Below are 22830 nucleotides of genomic sequence, written 5' to 3' on the forward strand. Positions count from 1 at the left end.
CATAAAAATTACATATCAGAAGTAAAGTCTAATCTGCACACAGATTTCACCCAAGCAATATCTCTATCTGACCCATCTGGTCAGTAAGTGACACCACCACCTGAGGCTACATGCTTCATCTTCTCTTCACACCAAACACACCAAAGTCTCTTTTCCTGCTCATTGTATTACAGAGCCAGGACCTGTCTCCACCAAATCCTTGTCAGCTGCTCAGGACTTCCAAAGCCTGCACTGGTCTTACTGTGGCTGCTAAAGTTGGGCCAACACTGCCCAACTACCCATACAGCAAGATCTGACCAGTTATTCCTTCTACTTTTCCTGCTCCTTTTTTTTTTTTTTTTTTTTTTTTGGTCCACAGGTTACCCTGATTGTGATCATGTTCTCAGGACATCAAAGCCTTGCCCTAGACCAGCTGAAAGGACACATAGTAGGGTTTGCCAGGGAGTGCATTGTGAATCAAAAGGTTCCAGCAGGCAGGCTGCCAACCCCTGTGCACACTTTGGCCTTGCAAAAGAGATGTTACAAGCATTAATGGTTTTGCTGTTCACATTGAAAGCTGGTTAGTATATAGAGAGAAATGAATAGGATTTCAGTGTTTCAGTGCTGTGAAATCTCATCCACTGCCAGGTCATTTGCTTCCCCAGTGAACAGATAAATGTACTAAAACTGATACAAAAATCAATAGAAAAAGAAATCATAGATCACCACTTTACCTAAACTGCCCAGAAAGATTGAAAATCCTCTCCTGAGATTTTAGTTTTAGATCATATTTCAACTCAAGGACAAGGTTGGTCAAGATGCTAATTTCCAGCTGAAGAATCAATAACATTCCTATCTGGCAAAATTTGACTACCCTTGTTTATATTTGTAAGGGTATGTGGCATGTCAGAGCATCTGCTTCACTAGGATTATCAGCTCAAGAAACTTTCCCATTCAAAGCGTACAGAGAAAGCCATGAACAAAACATGGGGATACAAATGTAATAGACAAGGTATAAAAAAAGATAGAGAGAAACTCTCCAGTCACTACTGGAGGCTGTTAAGAAACTAAAGCAGAGCTTTGGAGAGGGCCAACCTGGACTGCACAGCCAACAATCTGGAGAAAAAAGGGAAACAGGAGAATTTGGGATATTTGAGTGGGGTCTGCAGGGCTGTGTAAAACTCACCAAGGAACGTTTAGAGTGAGGAGTATTAAGGTAAGGAATATTAATTAGAAGCAGAGTCCAAGCTGATGGTCAAGGGCAAGGGTGCTTCTGAGCACATGCACATTTGCTTGTGAGCAGCAAATCAAGCTATCAGTAGAAGCCCTGCAGAGAGGTTAAAAGGGCTCAGGATCCATGGAAAGTTATTCTCATGTGAATTCTCCAGTGAACACTGAACTTTCCCTCAGTAGAAACACCACTAGGATCTCTTCCCTACCCGGTTAGCATGTAAAACTTGCAGGACATCTCTAAGACAGGATACTTAAGTTCAAAGAAGAAAGTTTCTCCTGTGTGAGCACCTCAATGAAATCAGTAGCGAGGAATGTGAATATAAGGGGCAAGAGGAAAGAATCTGATCTCAATTCAAGATGGCAAGAACTAGTTCTGAGGATTGAGAGAGGACTGGAGTCAAGCAGTATAAAGGACTAAGGAATTACAGGATGAATTATCTTGAGGTAAAGGAAGCAAGGCAATACTGTGCCCATTTCAGAGTATCAACATTGAATAAATTCAGGAATTTTGCGTGGCTCATTGTACTAAAAGCAGCTGGAGGACTCCATATCAATTTAGAAACCCCTTCTTCACATGGTAGAACCTCTTATAACAGAGATAAATGCAGCCTAGAGAACTATCTTGATTCTGTGATAGTTTCCTCAGTAAGTGCTCTACTCCTTTCTGAAAGTTCACAATGAATCTTTGAGAGTTAGTAACTGAGCTAAGTATAATAAAATGAAATCTTCACAGGTGGCAAGCTTTCAGGATAGCAACACTAATCAATTACATCTAGACATTGGAAGCTGGTATTTTAGAACAACAGATTTTACTTCTTGCTCTGCTGTTGAAACTTTTGTACAACATTGTGCAACTCTTAGCATTTTCATGGTTCAATTTTCCTATAGAGGAAGTAGGAATAATGCTATCCATTAGTAGAAGATTGTGGGATGTTCTCACTAGTGTTCATAAATCTCCTTGTGATTTTAGACCATCCATAGCAATTTAAGCCAACTGTGCAAATTATTGGGCATGCTCTCCCTCCATGAGTACCTTGGACTTCTGAAAGAAGAGCCTCTAACTGCAGTCTCAGTTAAAACTGCTACATTTACTCTGTATTAAATGCACATGGCTACTTAAACACTTTAATACAAGTATGTTTCAAATCAAACCTTTTTAAGTTAGTCCTTGAGAGAAGACAAGTAAAACAAGCAAAACTGGATACTCTGAAAACAGTGACATAATCCTAGGATGGTGATGCATCAGAATTTCAAAGAATTATTTACTGAACTTCTATTAAAAGCTGATTTGTACTGTGTTGTTTTTGTTATTTCTGGTAAATTCCTCTCCTTTTGTAAGGATAGATTACAATTAATTTAATTGAATATAGCCTCAATTTAGTCAGAAAAGCCTCTTTATTTTGGTGTACTACAGAAAAAATGGAGAAGTGAAGCACAGCAATCAATTTATTACTTGTTTAAAAAGGAAGGAGAGTAATTGAAATCAAAGCTTTTTCTAATATCAGAGGCATTAGTCCAAATACCATCAGCAATAACAGATGCAGTTTATACAAAAAGTCCTCTAATTAATCATTCTGGGCATATGTACTAACATATTTCATGATACAATAGACTGAATCCCAGATTTTGCTGATCACAAGGTGGGGGTGGCAAGGAAAAGAAGACCCTTCTGGGATTCTTCCAAGTCTCACATTTGAAATGAAACTTGAGGAAGATGAAGTTTTTCCAGGAACACGAGTTGGATATGATTTCCTGCAGAGAATACACCACTTGGCTGAGGCAGCTCTGTCTTCACTGCATGGCTGCTCAGTGGGACTGGCACTGTTCACTTTGTTCCATGCAAGAATGAGCCTTTCAACAAAGCCCTAACTGGCTTTGCCATGTCTTTTCCCTGCACTTGCCCTGCTGTATGTGGTCCATACCCCATGGTGATCTGTGAAATATTCTACAATTTATCACTTGTCAACTGCCTTAACAGTGGGAAAAAAACATGCCTTTCTGAAAAAGTTATGAGAAGGCATTAAGACAACTGTCAAACCACTGAGATAATCCCAATTAAAACCAAAGACTAGAAAGACTGACAACTTATTTCTTTTGAAATACAAATGTATGAGAGGTAAAATGAATGTGCCACTCTGCAAACAACCTCTGAAACTCTTTTGGAAATCAAAAATTATGAAGCATAAACTGAAGTCAGCATAGAACACAAAGTAAATCCACACCAAAAATTTGCAGTTAGTTTCAGGTCACCCCTGACAAGAAAATCAGGATTTATTACTCAATTCAAAACAGAAGAAAATTTGGTAGAACAAACTGAGATATGTTTTTGGGTTGCTTCTTCAAGAATGCTTGAGAATTTTAACCTTCTCACACAGTTCCTTTTTTAAAATGATATATGAGGAATATCAACTGGAAAACCACCTTGTCTTACAAAAAAAAAAAAAAAAAAAAAAAAAAAAAAAAAATGAAATGGAGGAGTCAAGGAGATTTCAAAGGATACCACCTGTCCTAAGAAACAGTGATGACCAAGTGACAGAAGACATTTCTTCTCCCTGTTGCATGAAGCTTCATAAAGTAAGTTTCACAATACTAAAGTAGTTAAACTCATCCTTTTTAGAAATTGGAAACAGGTTTTGAAATTATATTTGTGAGTAATAACCATAACAATCTTTTTCACTACTAGGAGATTTATAAGAGGTGAGCAGTAATATGTTCTGATTCTTTGCCATTTGGACAGCAGAATCAGAAATCTCTGAGCTCTCCTTTGCTAACTTAAAAGTCAAAATTTATAGTGGATTTTTACATCTTTCTTAAATAATGAATTTTCAAGACACTGAAAAATACCTTATTTATTAGCCCAATCACAATATCACATTTTATCACATTAGACTTCCATGTCTGTGTATAAGTATGCATCAGCAGACAGAAGACTATATATTTTTTTTCTAAATTATTTTTGTTCTACTGCTAAGAAGTAAAATACTGCATGGAGCATATCCAGTAACTCACCAAAAGTGAAAAAAATTTCAGATTTCTTTTATTAACCGTAATGATTTGGGACTTCAGTTTAAACTGAAATTTTTGCTTGGATATTAAGAGTGTGAAGCCTTTTGTTTTCAAATTCTTTTTAAAAAGGCCTATTTATTTTTGAAAAAAAGTTTTAGCATATTCTATTTCTCCCAACTGCCTGTGCATATTATAAAGACTTTTTCCTTGTATATTCTTTGACTCCTTAGTTATCATCAAACCAATGGCCTGTGGATAATCTCTTGAATCCATAACCTCTCTGTGACACACACTAAGACAGACACAAGTGTGTTGAACATCAGTTTTTAATATGTTCCTCCAAAATGTTGGAGACAATTAAACTGTTCTCTAACACATGAGCTTCAAACTAATGCTACTGGCCTTGTAACACAAGGCTTGGTTAGTATCAGCATCTTTGACTTTTCTTTGGATTACTGTGCATTGAATAGATACACACTTAGCACAGATGATGACAACAAATACATATTTTACATTGCAAGCGGAAGGGGCTCTCTTTATTCTCTGATAGTGTCCCTCTTGGACTAATAAATGCTTTAATTTTGAAGATAATGGGGTCATTCTATCAGAGAGGAAGGTTTGGCAACATAAATTTCCTGAGCATAAAACTTTCCTTTCTTAATCCAATCAGAACCTGGATTGCAAGAAGAAAGAAAAAGCAATTGTTTTAAATGACAGTAGATTGACTGTTATGCTTTAGGTTTTAATAATTTGGGAAATTGAATGTTTTTCTAAGTCGCCCAAGCCAAGTCTCAGTCACATGAAAAAAAAACAACTCCCATAAACTTCCAGGTACAACATGTAATGCCAAGTTTGCAAATGTAAGGGATCAATATTGATAAATAAGCATTTTCTGGCACTTCGGGCTCTTTTCCTCTAAGTAATATCTGGAAAATAAGACTTGCATTTTGCTTTGAGAACAATGAACAAGCAATGACCAACTTTGACTGGAACAGAGGAAAAGGGAGGGGAAAGCAGAAGGAGGAAGCTACAACTTTTATGAGTAACAAGTTAATAAAATAGTTCATGAAGTCTTATTTGGACAGCACATACTTTCTTATTTGCCAGTGTCTGAAATGGTCAATGTATAATAGTAACATTAGGACACTAAATCAAACTTGGAAACCTCAGAAATTTCAAGAGGGCTTATTTGGTATAGGCAAAAAAAAAAAAAAAAAGGAATAAAAAAAGGATTTTTGAATAAATAAAATTGCTACTTATTACAGGCATAGTTCACTAGCATCAATATTGACAACTTACCAAAATCAATGCAGTTTTACTGAAAAACATTAGGCTAAAGTTAGAATACTAAGACAAATTCCCACAGCTAATAACCAGTACCAAAATCAAAAGACAATTATCTTCTTGCACAGCACAATTTAAAAATAGCCTTTAGAATACCCGAGTTTAATGAAAGTGGAAAAGACTCCACTGAAGCAAGACACAGAACCAACAATTGACTTCATAAATGTTGAAAAAACTCAACAGTCTGATTTCCATTATAGATTTGCCATGTAAACAAGATAAGGGAAAACTTCCTTATCAGTAGATACAGAGCTTCAGAGTATCAAGAACTCCTGCAGACAAAATGAATTAAGTATTAAAGAGGTGCTATACAAACAAAATCGCGCTCAGCCAATAGGTCAGGGCAGTTTGAGTAACTTTTTGAAGAGGCTCAGTCCTGCAGTATTTGTTTGCCAGAGTCTCCACTATGAACTACAGATATGCTGCATCTCATATTTGGTGTGTTTTCCTTTCAGAGTCTTGCCCACCTCAAGCTGTTGCTGTTTGGGTTACAACTGTGTTTAATTAAATTGCTGCTACATCTCAAATGTAGCATCCAAGATTCAGATTTAAGGTGAAAAAAAAAATTCAATTAAATAGAATTGTACAGAACAAAGCAATTCTTGCCAAAATAATGAAAGCCTTCATCCTACAGTGTTTACAAATCTCTCAAGACTAATTTAAATAAAAAGGCAGAAAGGGAATGCAAGGAAGGAATATGTAAAAACAAATCTAGGAGGTTATTCCAATAATGTAAGGCTTTTTCTGCACGTGTTTTGTCTTAACAAATATTAAACAAACGTCAGCCGACGGGCTTTCTGTACAGGCCAGAGGAAACACAAGCCAAGGGAAGCCCATTATGCTGATCAGTTGCACAGAACCCTCCACTGTGACATTTGGATTACTTCAGCAACATTACTTCTTGGTGTGAATGGGATAAAGCGGAAGGGGGGAAGGCATCGGTTGGTTAGTTTGGGAATGCTTTTTCTCTCTTAACAAGAGGCCACAGCTTCACAACCAGGATTACTTCTTTTCCTTCTCTCTATCCTGCCTTTTCAGTTTCTTTTTCCCAGTCCAACCGGAAGCTGGGCTGTGAAAGGGACGGCTTCTCTCCAGCTCAAGAAGCTTGGCCCCTGGCAGAGGCATTTGCACCAGAACTTAAGACACAGTTCTGTTCTTGGCTCTGCCAACAGACTTCCTGTGTGTCCTTAAATCTCTTTGTGCTTTAATTCTCCCTGGGAGAGACAACAATGATTTCTTTGTTCATCTTATCAGGTGTCATTTTTTTCCAGTGGAAAAACTGTCTGCTCTGTGTGGTAATGTACATACACACACTAAACTTAACAGCGTGAAAATTCAAGCTTGATTAAGGTATTTAGGAGAAGCCAGAAAATAAAAATACTGGAGAAATTCACAGACAATACGTGACAAATCTATTGTTCTTGTAGGGGGAACAGGAGGGAGAATATTGGATTCTGATTAGGCTGAGTAGTAGCTTTACATTCCTGCCACTTTATTGCTGAATTATACAATCATTATACACCTTATTAATTCATTTAAAAAAATCTCACATTTTGAAATAGGGAAAAATCTGTGCTTAGCATATCAGTCTAATTTATAAATGTTCTGATAGTACCTGAACTTTTAAAAGTTCTAAACTGCTTCATCGCTAGGGGCACAACTCCACTCTACTTCTCTTTTCTTTTTAATAAAATTGCTGGTATTCTGCTGTAAACATCAACTTGTGTATATTCCCCTACCTGTACAAAAGCACATACCTCTCATGTCTTTTGCTTTCCAACAGGGATTCCTATGGTGTTATCACTGATTTCTAGAAGAGCAATTTTAATGTAACAGCCATATAATCCAAACTGTACAGCATTTGACACTACATCAATATTGATTTAGCTCAGTCCAGCTATATTTGTCATAATAAAGCTTTCCACACAGAAAAACACCTGACAATTTTGGGCTTTATTAATGAAAAAAACCTCACACACAGCATTTTGGGGTCTTTAAAACTGGATAAAAACTAGTAAGCATCCTTAGGGAAAAGAAGAAGATTGAAAGCAAATGGCTAGCTACACACAACTTACAACACTGTCTACAAACCACTTAATGAGCAGATGAGAAATTAAGTGGTTTCATTTCTCTTTCCCAGGAACTTGGAACTACAGTTTTGAGTGCTGGGTTGGATGTCAGAGGTACAGATTTTATTTCTGTGCTGTGAATCTCCAACAGCAGAACAGTAACACTGTGTCTTAGACCAGTGCCACCAATACTGCATGGAGAAATTTTTCCTGAGTGAATTCTGAGCCAGACCATTCAATAATTGAACCAAGGGGGAAGCTAAAATCTTCAGCTTTTCAAAGAGTCTAGCAAAGGCTAATGTCACAGCTGGAAGAAGCAACACAATACTCTCTACAGTCACACTGCTTTACTCCACAGCCAGATGTTTTAGACATCTCATTCCTCTGTCCCAGATATTACTTCATCCCAGAAAAATAATGTAAGTTTGTCACTTTAAATGTTGTGATACCATCGTTATCTCTGCCTGAATGACTACTGAAAAGAAAAAAAAAATAAAAAGGCAGAGCAGTTTTACTGATACCCTCTTAAAATGAGCAAAATAAATACTGTGAGAGTTAAGTGGATTTTTTAATACTGAATGGTATCTCTCTTGCAATGAAGAGAGCAAGGAATAAATAACAGAATATAATGAAGTTATAAATATCCTGCATTTTCTCCCACAGCCGCTAGCTCCTGGCTAAGATCCCAGATCATTAGCGGATGTCTGCAATTCCATGTGAAAGGAAAGTAAAGAAAAACAACATAAAATCACTATTTTTTTTTTTTTGTACAAGACAGCAGAGATAAATACCAACTCTCATCTGTGTCTCTGCCCCTTAATTTTGTGAGAATACTGAGGATGGAGATGGAAAAAATATTGTTCCTTGACTTTATTACCAAGAGGTATAAGGAAAGAGTAGTGGTTTAAATTTTTCAGTAATTCAGTGAGGACAAACAATGGTTTGCAATACTCAGACACCAGCACAGTGACACTATCAAGACAGACTTCTGCTTTTTTTCCCCCTTCAGCTGGAAATGGATATTCCCTTTTCTTATGTCATCTAGCTCAATCTGATATTTTTGCTATTAGATCACCAGCTCTTAAAATTACATCACTGGAAAACAATTCTTAAGCTTATAAAATATACTCTCCTAGCAATTAGCTCATTTTTTCACCTTCATACAAAAACCAAAAGAAAGTAAAAATTAAACAAAAGAAATGACAAGACATTGAAAATAATTATTTATATCAATAATTCTTTTAAAATGCCAGCAGAAGTCCTACAAGGCGTATTTCATTTGTAAAACTATCAGCAATGACAGCATTTCAATGGTACTTAAACCCAATATACTTCACATCATGCTTCTAGAAGTAAATTTTCTGTATTTGGCATTATTTAACCTGGAGGAAACTTTGCAAGTGCTCATGGAACTCACTAGTGCTTAGTCTTAACTGTACCTCAGATTTCAGTTTTTTACAATTGCAATGATGACACTTATTGGAACCAATAAACAAGTTGTAACAGTATGTTTTGTTAATAAAGCAATGCTTGTCATCTATAAAAAACTATATTTATGCTGTTACTGCACAAACCAGAAGCATTGGCACTTTTCTGCAACAGTTTCTTTTTTAAAAGATATTACACCTCCATAGCTGGGGAGAGAAGTACCTAGACAGCCTTCTATATATTCTTTTCAGCTTATTGGTACAATAGACTATAATGAGGTACAAATTTTGTCACTTATGGTTGCAACTTGATTGTCAGTCCTATCCCAGTAAGTTTATTGTATTGAGCATAACCTAAATCAATACATTTTAAATACATGTCTCAACTCTTTTTTAATACAAGTTTAAGAAAAAGACAGATTCACATAAAACCTCAGGATGTTCTCAACTATGCCAACTATTTCTACTTGCACTTATTTTCTCTTTAGGTGGAGAACAGTCTCATCATTGATTCAGCTAGAACTCCAGTTACTAGAGAATATTGTTTCTTTTTCAAAGGAATATAGAATTTAAGGAACCCCATAATGAAGTTAGTAGGTGATTTCCAAACAGCTGTGCTGTCTGACATGACCATCCATCCCCCAGAGAATTCAGTGCAGACTTCTCTCTTTTCAGTGTAATGACTTCAGCAGAAGCATTGGGTGTTTCTTACATTAAAAAAAAAAAAAAAAAAAAAAAAAAAAAAAAAAAAAAAACCTTGATTTCTTGATACTCACTATGAAGCATAGCTATGCAAAAAAGATGCCAAACAGCATGCAAAAAACTTCAGCTCCCATAATTAAGTCCCCACCCCTAACTCACAACTCACAACTCTTCAGCCAGCTCCCATCAGCAGCAATTAAACATGCCCAGCCCACATGGCACAGAACAGCCCATGTTCAGACCATGAAGCACTCTCAGCCTCCAAGGCAGGGTGGCCACATGAAAACTGCCAGGCAGGAATGGTTCTGGTCCCTGCCAGTCCCTGGGCTGTGCCTGCAAATCATTACAAGAAGTACCAGCTATCCCAGGCCAAACAGCACCAGGAACCTCTCTAACAGTTCAGCACGATGAATGACCAAGCTGCAGTGCTCATGGAATATTCCCTGGCCTCCAGTAGGGCCTGTGCAGATACAGCTTCAGCTTGCTATACAGAAAAAACCCCAAAGCAACTCTTAGCTGATAAAATGAGGGGCCAAAGATGACCTTCTAATCAAGATGAGCTTCTAATCTCTTCTCCTTCCTCTTTCAACTCAACATGCCAATGAAATTCAGTTGCAGAAAGTCTCTTGCATTCATAATTAATGGAATAGTAAAAGATTACATTCCATATATTGTAATAAGCAACAAATTTATGCAAATGACATGCAGTAGGAAGTGAGACAATAAAAGCATTGTGGTGTACAGTGCAGAGTCAAAAGAACAGAAATCATATAAAGGAGGACATGAATAGCTGAAAACAAATTTCTGCAATCCTCCAAAATCTTTAAATTTTCAGACTAAATTAATCTTCAAGACATTGACAGTTCTTTTGAGTTTCTGCTGAATTTGAGTTTAAGTTAAAAATATAAAAGCTACCTGAGTTCAGGGGCTAAATTATCTTATTCTTCACTCATAAAAGTCAACACAGTTGCTAATTTTCTGAATATGAATTGAAAATTCTGTTTCAATTCCTTGGTTTAGAGCTATAAGACAGCTATAACACTGCTATATAAGAGACATAGCAGTGTTAGCTGACAAAAAAAACCCCAAACAAACAAAAGGACAAGTAACTGTCTCAAGTTGTGGACTAGAACATTTTCCAACCATTACAGAAATGAGATTATTTTTGGCTTTAAAATGATAAGTAGCTCCACCAAACCCTTTCACTTGGTTGGACTTTGAATGTGCAGGAATACAAAAAATTGGGTTTTTTTCATGGATGATGCATTACTGAAGCCCAGTTTAAAAGTATGGTGAGAGATCTTTTACTAAAATCAAGATCTAGATAAAACTTGCAGAAAATTTATGGATTTGGAAAATTTGAGCTACCAAAACAAAAAGCATAAATCAGTCTTACACCAGTAATTTGGGCTCTCCTATTTAGTCACATACCAAACGAAACAAAATCCAGAGATATAGATAGTTCAAATTTCAAAATGACATGTGTAACTGGCAAACTTAGACTTCCCCAAAAGTATGCCTACTTTAAATTGAATAAACAATTCCCTACCATTTCTCTCTCCAGTTCTCCAACGCTAACTAGAGAAGGCTTCCCTTACCCACCTTTATCTGTGAGATCCTAATAAAATAAAAATCCATAAATATAATAATAAAAAAATAGACCACTTTAATGAATTCTGGTCTGGATCCTCACACTTTGTTAGACTAATTTTTCAGATCTGGTGTTTTATTTGTAGGTCTGTCACATGGGGTGGGATGAAGTGCATACTCTTTAGAGAGACTTGACTTTTTGTAAGAATACCTGCCAACAATACCATAAAAGCACTAACTCTTGATGATATAATCCATGTACACACTCCTAAGCACATATGTCTGTGCAGGAAAGGGATGGCTGAAAATGGAAAACACTTGCAATAACAGTAGAACAGAAGCTGAGATCTATTTTAACATTATTAGACGTAATTTCAAAGCAACCAATCCTCACAGGCACACAAAAAAGAACCCAATCAATTGAGGAAAGTATTTGTTACCATTCAGCATCTCAGGAGTAAGACCTATACAGCAAGGACTGATTCAAATGGTCCACTCCAAAACTTATTAATAAACTATTTCATGTGACAGTGATGTAGTTTGGTAAGATATCCCTCAAAATACATTTGCAAATCTAAAATACCAAACATCATCTCCTCTCCTTCAGATGAGAATGCCCTAACACATTAACACCGAAGTTATAAAGAGTGAGAACTTATCCATACTGGTGTGTACATCTGAGGGTAAGGAAACCTAAACTGACACTCAGAATTTTGATTTTGATGTGCTGAGGCTGCTTGTAAGCATTTCTAGACTGAATAAATTTTATTCACCTTTACCCTGTCTTAGGCAAAATAAAGGAACTGCCATCAGAAACCACTTTGTCAGAAAAGCCACAACTGAATGGAGATTTTAATTTTGCTTTTCACATATAAGGTCTGAAGGGCAGCCTTTTTTGTTGATTAAAAACAAAGCTGCATAGGGAGTCAACATGCAGGTGCTCAGATACAGCCAAAATGATGATTCATTCAGTTTGTGTTCAAGGCCACACACACGTATCTCCCCTGAGGCATATCATCTTAGTTAACAGAGAAATATAAAAGTCAGCTACTATTGAAGATAAATAAAGTGAGCACAAATTTACAAAGAAGGTAAGGGTTGCTTTTTGCTGTAATATAAAGGAACAACTGCTGATCATACCAAACACTTTAATAAACAGTGAAACTGGACACATGCATATTGTTTAGGTTTATCAGACTTCAGCTCCTTATGTGTGCAAGTCCAATCTCATGCCTCCAGCAGGTCAGAAACATGGGTCATTTTCAGAGATAAACAGACTGGCTGTATGGAATTCGATCACAGCTGTTGCAATAGACATATCTCACTATTCAATGCTAGCACAGTCCTGCCCAACAAAATCTTTCATAAGGAAGCTGCCCACTAAAAGAAAATAAAACCTCACACCTGGAGAATAAAATCTCCAAACCTGGCCCAGTCTCCCAGCAAAAGCCTATCAACATCCTATCCAGTGACTATAGAATTCACAGACCTACATGGTCTTGGAGACTTAGCTGAAATACAGACTAATTTTTCATTAATTTCAGCTCCAAAAGATGGGTCTAACCAAAAATATTCATATAGCATTGATAAGATTGAAGAAAAATCACCACAAGTTAAAGAATAATCTTGGATCAATCTGCAACTTTGGAATGCAAGAATATGACTTTCCCTTCTGTGAGTAGCCATGCTGTGGAAATTCTTACAGATGAACAAGGAAACCTATCTGCAAAACAGAAAGAGTATGGAATAGTTCTTAGAATAGATTAAAAGAAGAGGGAAAAATGCCACTATTTTACAAACATGGAGGAAAAACTGTGGTGTGATTACACAGAGGAATTTAAACTGTGAATGTCTGTCTGCAAGTAAGAAAACAATCAACATCCATATATAGCTTATCTATATAGATTTTTTTCTTAAAAACATTTGTATCTCATATCTTAACCACAGTTAATTTAAAAAGAAAAAAACAATGATCCATCCAAATAAGCATATTTTGCAGATCATTATACGAGTTCTTGGTTTTACTGATAAGACATACAAGAATCACAAAGTTTATAGAAGTAACTCAGACTTGTGAATGTGCAGGCTCACTGCAAACATGCACAACACCTGAAAACCCAAAGAACTTGATTTTTTTTTCTTTTAAGTTGCTGAAGGCACTTAGATCCTTTCAATATTATTTAGCGAGTTATACTGAGTGTCTGTTAAAAGAATGTGTTCTGTGTATCTAGTAAGCAATGGTCAGCGCCTAGCAGGGAAACAATCAGTGAGCATGAGCATTAGCAGACTGAACAGACAGAAAATGTCTTATTTCATTGTTTGTTAAACAGTTTACTGCTTTTCCTCAGTTAGGTCTTTCTTATGTACTCCTGTTTAGGCTTCATATTTGAAATGTATCTGCATTAGGCCATAGTTGCCTGTGAATGTATACAACTATATAACTATTTCTATCAATTAATTCAATGCCTCAATAAATTGAAAATCAACTTGATTCTTTTTGTCTTCCAACAAAGCCTGCTTTGAAGTTTGCCATTATTCACAGCAGTTCCCAGAGAAGTTTTCAGCAAACAAGTCTTGGTATAGTCAGAAAGAATGACTTTATTTGATCACAAACTGAACACAGCTGCTGTGCTGTTGGCAGAAGATCTATAACATGCACTCATGGTGGCTTCCCTGCCTCCATCATAATCTGCCATATACTGATCCAATTATTGCACAAAAAGCCTTTTTCTTATAGCACACTCTCCTTTTCACTTCTGTCTCACTCTCGATTGGAGAAAAAAAATCTTGTGGCTGGAATGCTTACTGCTTTTCAAATATTTCATGCGAAAATGCCATTTACACCCACAGCTGCTGCTGCCTTCTCTTTCTCCCTTCTTTTGCAAGACAAGAAGGGGAAGAGGACAGAGAGAGAAAAAAAACCTGAAGAATTTTTCAAGATATTTATATTAGAAGTTCATTGTGTTATATTTTTTATAATTAGGATTGTATGACAGAGAACAGATTTTGATTTTGCCTGATAATTTACAAGACAATTTAAAACCTGAATTTTGCAGGGAATACACAGAGGCATGGAAGTGTCACAAATTCAGCTTAGAGAGGAACAGTCTCTCAGGTAAAGTTCTTCAGCACATGACTTTGTTTGCACTTTAAAAAAAAAGGAATATAGTGACTTAGTTTGATGAAGAGTTGGAAAGTATGTTGCAATATTTTCCTTCCAAACAATACTGTTGTGTAACTTTTCTAAGTTTTTGCAGTTAACATGTAAAACAAATAAACAATTCCCCTGAAAAAAAAAAAAAAGTAAAAAGCCTAGTGCCATACTGGAAACCTTGCATCCTAAACATCTGTTTCTTTCTTCACTTTTCAGTTATGCTCTGACAAGCAACTGAAAAAAAAAAAAAATAAATAAAGCCTGTCTGCCCCTTTCCCCAACTACTTTTCTTAGCTGGAAATAGTATAAAACCCAACTATGCTGCAAAGCCAGACATGATGGAAAGCACTTAGGTTACTTTTTAAACATATAGGAAATGAAAAAAAACTCTTTACAGGGCTCATATGTATTCTATCACGAGCCATCATTAATCCCCATTTCTGCCTTCAGAGTAAAGAATTTTTCCAATGAATATATTTATAAACAAAGACAGAATAAGGCAACATGTTTGAAGAGAAAGGAGCTCCTCCTGGCTACACATGTGGAATGGACAGACAGACAAAGAAATCCTGTGTTACTTGCTATATTAAGTTTAGAAATAAACAACCTTTAATTAAACATGTCTTGCTTTTGAACCATCTTGTAAAACTCTCAGTGGTTCAAATGCACAGTGGAAGTCCACCAAAAAAGAATCATTGTTATTCTCTCACTTACATTAGTAAACTAGTGCTGAAGAATAGGAAAGTGCAGGGTGAGAAGGTCAAGAAATTATGAGCAGTTACTAGATTTGCTATAAGATTTGGTTTTTTAACTCTTACTGCTTTCTTACTGTAAAACCATCCTGATTTATTAAATTGTCTTCACATGTGACACATCACAGTGCAACCTCCACATATAGGGAAATCCATAACAAAATCGTGAAAACAATATTGCTTTTTTTTCTTTGATAGACAGATACTTCTCTTCAAAAAAGACAATGTATTCCTTCAGGGAAAAATATGCAAGAGTATGTAATCACTCAGCTATTTAACCTCTGTGGACTCTTAGGTTTCTTAGATTTACTTCAAAAACAGTTCTCTTTTTGTTTGGCCATAGCTTTTTTTGGTCAAGGGCTTATGGATATATCTTAGAAGGGCCATTGAGAGTCACAGTGTTACTGAAAATTATAATATTCAGAGAAGCAGCGTAGGAATATTCACACTGGCATAATCCCAATATAACTGTGCCAAACCAAAATAACACACTTATCAGGTCAAGCCCAGAAGTGTAGAATTCTTTGACCAATATGAATATAATTCATTTAATTCTTTAGGAAGCCTGAAGAAAAAGTTCCAAAGTCTAAATTACTATTTCCCCTAGAAACACTATCATCTCCTATTGCACTAAGGTTAAAAAAAAACCCAACAAAACTAAGCTACAGAAAGCATTTCAAGAAAACCCAGTCAGAGTTTTGGACCTCACTGAAATCAGTGCTGGTTGGGAACTTAAACACTTTTCGGGATTTCATTTTATCTACTGTTCACAGCCTGTTAGTCATGGAACATACAGATGTTGTCAAAAGGAATATTTTGCCCCACATGAGCCATGTGTGGCAGCTCAGTGTGTAAATACCTGCTGGCACATCCTGTGGGTCAGTCTGCCCACCGTGGGTACTGAGCCTGCACAATTCCCGGATGGGAGACACGGCTGGAGGGAAGTTGAGGTCTGAAGCTGTAGCAACCAGCTACAAGAACACTTAAATATCTGCATGTGTTCCTGTGTTTCTGACTCTTCTGCAAAATACCCTCATGATTTTGCTTAACTGTGCTTGCTGAAACAGTTTTTTTCAAACTGAAATATATTTTTTCATCAGTAGGATTTAAATAAGCAGTTATGTAAGTTTTGCAATATTTTAAAACATTTTCCTCTGTTTAGTGGAGCTAAAACAGATTTGGGGAAAGAGTCACTAAGAGCTATTTTAGAAGGGAAGCTCAAAAGACTGAAACACACTGTTCTATGCCAGACAGAAATCTGAGTAAGTTTAAATTTAGATGTTTGTTTCTGACACAACTATAAATGTCTAAGAAATATATGTCTCAGTCCTTATATATTATCACATTCAACCAGCAGAACGAATCAGCAAGCCTGAGTCTACCTGTAAGAATAAAAATTATAACCCTAAATAACATTAAATAACATTACCACACAGCATTTTTACTGCAAAGTGAAAATATGTTATGAATCTCTAGGAAAGGATAATCCCATAATAATATAATGGCCAAAGAGTAATGGATTTCCAATATTGTCTTTGGAAAACAATCCTGAGCTACACACGGGTTTCTGAAGATATCTGGGGAGGAGGGGAGTGGGAAGGAAGCAATAATCACACAAAATGCCCCCCTTTACTAAAGATTTTGTACTAAATCAAAATGACTTCCCAAAAAACCTTCAGTACAAGAATACAGGAAGACACAACAGAATTAATTCATTGTTTGCAAGTGGTAAAGCCCAGGTGCAAACAATCAGATTTTCTCTCTGTGAGACTGAACTAATTCTGCATCAACCTGTAGATGGAGGAAATCTACACTTTGTCTCAAAAATGGCAGGAAAAGGAACATCACCTCAAATGTTACACTTTTTTCTGGGTTTGGTTTTTTTTGTTGTTGTTATGTTTTTTGTTTGTTTTGTTGGGAGAGCTTTGTTTGTTTTGTTTTCTCTTTTGAATTTGTTATTTCTGGGGGTGGAGGGCTTTTTTTTAAGACTATAAACTGTATCTTGACAGTGGTGTTTTGGAAAACCATTCCCTCTTTTACAGCCATGGAAAATGCACGTAACAAATTACAGAGTTGAGATCAGAAAACAATGCGCGACTTTCTTCTCTTAAATGCCTATAACATTTTAGAATTTCATTTTGTTTCTCACTTCATACTTTGCACATCAAATGTTCTGTCCCTGTCCTTAACCCATATTTATTTGTTACCTGTTCTTTCTCTGGTCCAACACAAATTTTTGATCTTTCTTTCCCTCTGGCCTGTAACCCTTGTGCCTGGTTCATCTCTCCCTATTTAGAGGGATTTAGCAGATCTGTTCCCTTTCCCTCTTCCTTTGGTGGCTAATAGGTCTGGTTGATTTAGCCAATAAGACTTCCCTTATGGTGTTTCTTGATTTCTCTACTCTGCTTATACATCAAAAAATCTACTTAGGAAAAAAACCCAACAACACCCTGTCTTTAAAACAAGACAGTACAATTGCTCATCTGAGAAAGAGAATGAAAACCTCAGCTTAGTATCAACACCAAGTATTCAGCTTCCCAGTGAGAACACAAAAGCAATAGGCCCAAGGATCTCCAAAGTAGCTACCTGAGAACCACAGGTCACATTGAAAAATTCAGCTTATCTGGAAAATTAAATAATGCTTGTATAGCTGACCTGTTTAAAAATCTTATATTTTGTGAAGAATTAATGCAATTTCTACAGGAATTCTAAGAATTCAGACCACTTTCACTGGATTTCTAAATGAAGATTACTGGATGATCATTAGAAAGGCTATATAACTTCCTATTTCAGCACAGTTAAGAGAGAAATACAGAAACCAGAACTCTGGCTCATAGCTAGTTCCTCAAATGTTTCAAATGAGAGAATAATCATAAATAACAGTAGACTATTCATGGGTTCCTGAAGCCATGTTCCAAAACCAACCACTATCCAACAGTTTTACATCTGGTAAGAAGCCTCTTTCCCAGACACCAGCAGTGATGGGATCCTATTCCAGTAGCCAAAATCAGCTTTGTTTTTATATTAGCAAACTTTTCTCTTTTCAGAGACAGAAGGTGGCTCACATTATTTCTGTAATGTCAGTCACAGAAGCTTGTATGGCTTAAGCCTCCTATAAGCACCTGTGAAGCCTTTGATCAAAATATATAGGAAATAAAATCTATTGTGTGTACACACCTCTGAAATGCAAGAGACAGGAACCTGAAGTGTACAATGTTGAGATCTGGAAGAAACCGCAAGAAGTATTCAGAGACTCAGAGTTAAAATCTTTAAAATCCTACTTAAACATTAGGATTTGCAGCCCTCCCCCTATTGTTACACTATCACAGAGTCCTTAACCAAAGAAACTGTTAGGACTTGATTTTTATGCATCCATCCACAGGGAAAAAAAAAAATAGACGGTTTACTAAAAGACAGCATTCTACAAAAACAAATCTCAAGACAGATACTTTTATCTGCTTTTCATCCTCAACCAATACACCAGTCACACATGATAAGAGTTGGCAGGACATCTTCAAGGGAAAAGTACTCCAAGGTCAGCTCATGAAAGAAAGCTTTTACAGGATGACAGTGGTACTGAACCTCCTTTGGCTGCTGATAACATCATTGTTGTCAGCTCAGCACTGAAGCAATGATTCCAAACATGGCATTAGTACAATAAATTCGTTCATGCAGTGTAAGAGGGCAGAAAAATGCCCAAAAGCATGGTAAGATTGCAGTATTCCAGCAGCCTCTTCTCAGGGACATTTGAAGTACATTTTACTCGTTCTACAATCACAAAGACAGGCAAAAAGTCCAAGAAATTCCTTCATGACTCCAGGCCTTTCAAAACACCAGTCCATATTTTCACTTTGCTTATCTCACATAAGACATCTGTCTAAGGCTCAGTAACCCAGCAGTTACACAGAGAGTCCTGTCCTTTCAGTCAGCATCAGGCACAGGTAAAGAAACTACTGCCCATTTCTCAATTTTCTATGGCCCAGGAGTTCATGTTTCCCCCTCGCTGTCTTTATCAGATAAAACTGTATTTCATGACAGCACAAAGTTCTCCACAGCATCTGAAATAGCTAACTCAACCCCAGCAAGGAAGTTGCACAGTTTATATTGCATTTTACATTCTTTTTCAGTCGCATTTGTATTTAATAACAACAAGAACAAAAATTTACGTTTGTTGCCAATATTTTTATTTTCCATTTGGCAGTTCTGATAATTTCTCTTACAGATTAGAGCTAAAACTGACTTGGCAGGCTGAATTTATCAGCATTTCATCTGCTAAACCATTCCAGCTAAGAAAGCCAATTATATTGCCAACAGTTTTAAGAAGCAAGCTTCTACTTATATTATGCAACAAACACACAATTAACACAAAATCAAAACAAACAAGAAAATATAAGCAGGGCTGGGGGGAACCCAAACAGATCAACATTTAAAGATTTGGGTTTTTTGCAATCCCTAAAAGAGAAGTTTATCTAGTGCCAAGTACTTCAGAAAGACAATTTCCTTTTTTAAACATTAAATCCACTTCCTAAGTCCACAAAGCATCTTCCACACTACAGTACCAGGAAGGAAATAAAGCACAGTCAAGAATTCCACCTACAGTTATGGTAACTGCCAAATGTGACAGTGTTTCAAATATTGACTCCCAGAAGTAAAAACAATCCTGTGCTCATCACTACCAGAAATACAAATTTTACAGGACTGACACAGTCTTAAATGATAATTTCTGCTAAAAACAACACAATTATACAGGTCAAAATTTCAGGAAACAGTTGTACTGACAAGAGACAGAAATGAAATTTGTATAATTCTGAAGAAAAAACAGCAGTAAAACCCGATTTTAACGCCAAAATATGTATGCTTATATAATGAAATATTTGGATAGCTTTGCTGTGCACTGTATTTATTTGTAGATTTAATAACTCCTTGTTTATTAACAGAGTTGTAATAACACCCTATTTTAATACCAAATCCTTGAAATTTTTAAAAATCAATTAAACAAAGCTCAGATCTGAAGACAGGACTAGTCTCCATTAGTTACAAGAGATTTCTGATGCTTTATCAAGGAAAATATCTCTGAAAAATATGATATAAGTAACATTTTCTTCCATTAAGGATGTAATTACTTCACTATTGATGCTCTCAGAAGAATAGCCTCAACAGCCTTATATTCTTTCAGAGTTTTTTCCTTCTAGATCCTGATACCTGCTCCTGAAAATATTCTCATTTCTAAGCTAGAGTCTTCAGATCATCACCATTAATGAACAGGACCAAATTTAACATATATAAGGGAAGTGCGCATTGGTTGACAAACAAGAGTGTTGCATTCCTAATGCACCTACTTCAGACAAAAGGACTGAGTACTGTGGTATTGCAAACAAAATAAGAAAAAGGTGGGGCTAGAATAGAAAAGGAGATCCCATGTATTCTACATCTCAATATCTTCCTGAAGATGGGGTTGTGAAGGACAAAATGGGATGTGGATGTGGACATGAAGCATCACTCACCATTTCCTGAGATGCATACTTTGGATCTTCAGGATCAACTGACCAGTAGCAATAGTCAAAGCTGAAGGCCACAGTTTTTTCTCTTGTGTCCCAACTGCTATCAAGCCTACTGTCAACCTGACAATAAAAGGAAAAAGACAGAAAGACCAAGTCACTCTGAACCCCACCAAAAAAAGCTTTTTCCAAGTTAATGGGAAGTTTATCTAGGATATGTGTTGTGGAAAAGAAATGGCAAAGAGTTAAACCTCTTTAGTCAATTTTCTTTGCTGCTTAGAGTGAGGTGGATACATTCATGACAAACCTGATAGAACATTTTTACTGGGTTCATTTACTACAGCTAAAGAGCTCTCCAAGACACATAGAATAGACATAATTCAGCTAATGTTCATAAATTCTATGTATTGTCAGGAAAGCTTTATAAACCTTTTGATATTTCTCTGAAATTCTTCTGTTTCACAGAGAATCACATCACAGAAATGAGGCCCCAGGTGGTAAGAAGAAAACAATTTTCCCACTTTATAGTTGAATATGCAGGTCTCTTCCCCAATTTCCCCTTTGTTTTGTCATGGTTGAAAGCTAATTCTTCTGTCACTGGGACTACACTATCCAAATTTAACCTTATGGGCTACTAACAATGACAGTGAAGCCTTAATTATTGAAATCAGAGGAATTGTATTAGTCTTTCCATATAATCTTGCCTAAGTGATGGGTAATAAAACAGATAAGCTTATGAACACTCAAAGGAGTCAAAACATGATACAAAATGAACACCATATACATGTAATTTTGATTTAATAGGTAATTTTTTTATAACCTCAACATTCACAATAACTTAAGCAGAAAAAAAAGCATGCAGGCTCCAGAGGTCTAAAGGAAGATGATGGCTACACTCAGTTTATTCTTATAGCTCTTGGTCTTTTACCAAGGCCTGAAGTGTAGCTTTACACAATTTGCTCTATTTCATGCAAATCAGTTGCACTCTGAGAGGAAATATGAAAGAAGAAGAGATACATGGAAAGAAATTATCCAGATGTTAGTAACAGTAAGATATGCAAAAATCCTAAACAATTTACCAACAGCTGTGAATGACGGCATGCAATAGAATTGCAGAAGTGTTGATAAATATACAGACAAGACAGCTACCTGTTATGTCCCTTCTCAATTCCCCCCCAAAAACACACAAACTAACCCCAAACCAAACAATTCTTCCTCACACTTCTGCTGCAACGGTTCTAGGGCTGTGCCAGTTTAAACTTCTCCCTTAATAATTCTATTAAAATGAGCCAATAGCCAAGCAAACAGGGAAAATTATTAGAATATCTGGATTCTCACACAGGAAATAGGAGATGACAAAAAGCAAACCTTTATGTTTCTGACTTTTGCCACTTTGTCATCAACTTCTACAATCACTCGTCCTCCTTCTGCTCTCTCTCTGGAAACAGAACATATTTTAAAAATCCATTAAAAATATACAGAAAAAGAAAAGTACATGTCAAATTTCTAAGCTTCAGAAATTTATGTTTACTTTAGCAAACTGCAAATCAGAGCTATAAAACAGATACTTCAGACATCAGATATACACAGATAAGACAGTGACAGGAAATAGCATTTGCAGATCTCCATTCAGGTATCTCACTAGCAAGGGGCTACAAAACCCCCAAGACTGTGGTAACTAAAGAGCTTTGAAGTGTTTTTCCTAAATACATTGTTAGGATTTTATTTCCGTTTAAGAGTTGTTGCTTTAAATTACTTTTACAAGGAAGTGGAGTGGAGCACTAGTAGACTGGCTATGCTTTGTGGGGTAGGGATCCGTGTCACAGACTTGTGAACCACAAGAGTCGTCAGGTTGCACTGTCTGATTTTTCCCACTTAATCCAAAGTGTTTGTTGTAGTCCTCAAGAAAGTACTCTAGGGGGAAAAAAAAGCACCAAACAAACAATAAAACCAAAAAACTGTCCTGAAATGTAAAATGGACAGGATTGTTTCTCAAGTGCAAAGGACCATGCACTCATACATACTGGTCTAAATCTGTCATTGGAAGCAGCTATGACTGGCTACTACAGACAATTT

General features: G+C 36.4%; 1 protein-coding gene across 1 annotated transcript in view; it reads right to left on the bottom strand.

Moving 5' to 3' along the window:
• STARD9 (StAR related lipid transfer domain containing 9) overlaps positions 1–22830 on the bottom strand; it is a 92746-nt gene that overhangs the window by 57801 nt on the left and 12115 nt on the right. Inside the window, exons 2-3 of the mRNA XM_083863539.1 lie at positions 22123–22192; positions 20761–20877 (exon numbers count right to left, since the gene is read on the bottom strand). Coding sequence (XP_083719665.1) covers positions 20761–20877; positions 22123–22192 — 187 coding nt within the window. The remainder of the gene's footprint in view (positions 1–20760; positions 20878–22122; positions 22193–22830) is intronic.

Source organism: Zosterops lateralis (genome assembly GCF_965231275.1).
Source record: "Zosterops lateralis genome assembly, chromosome: 6".
NCBI lineage: Eukaryota > Metazoa > Chordata > Aves > Passeriformes > Zosteropidae > Zosterops > Zosterops lateralis.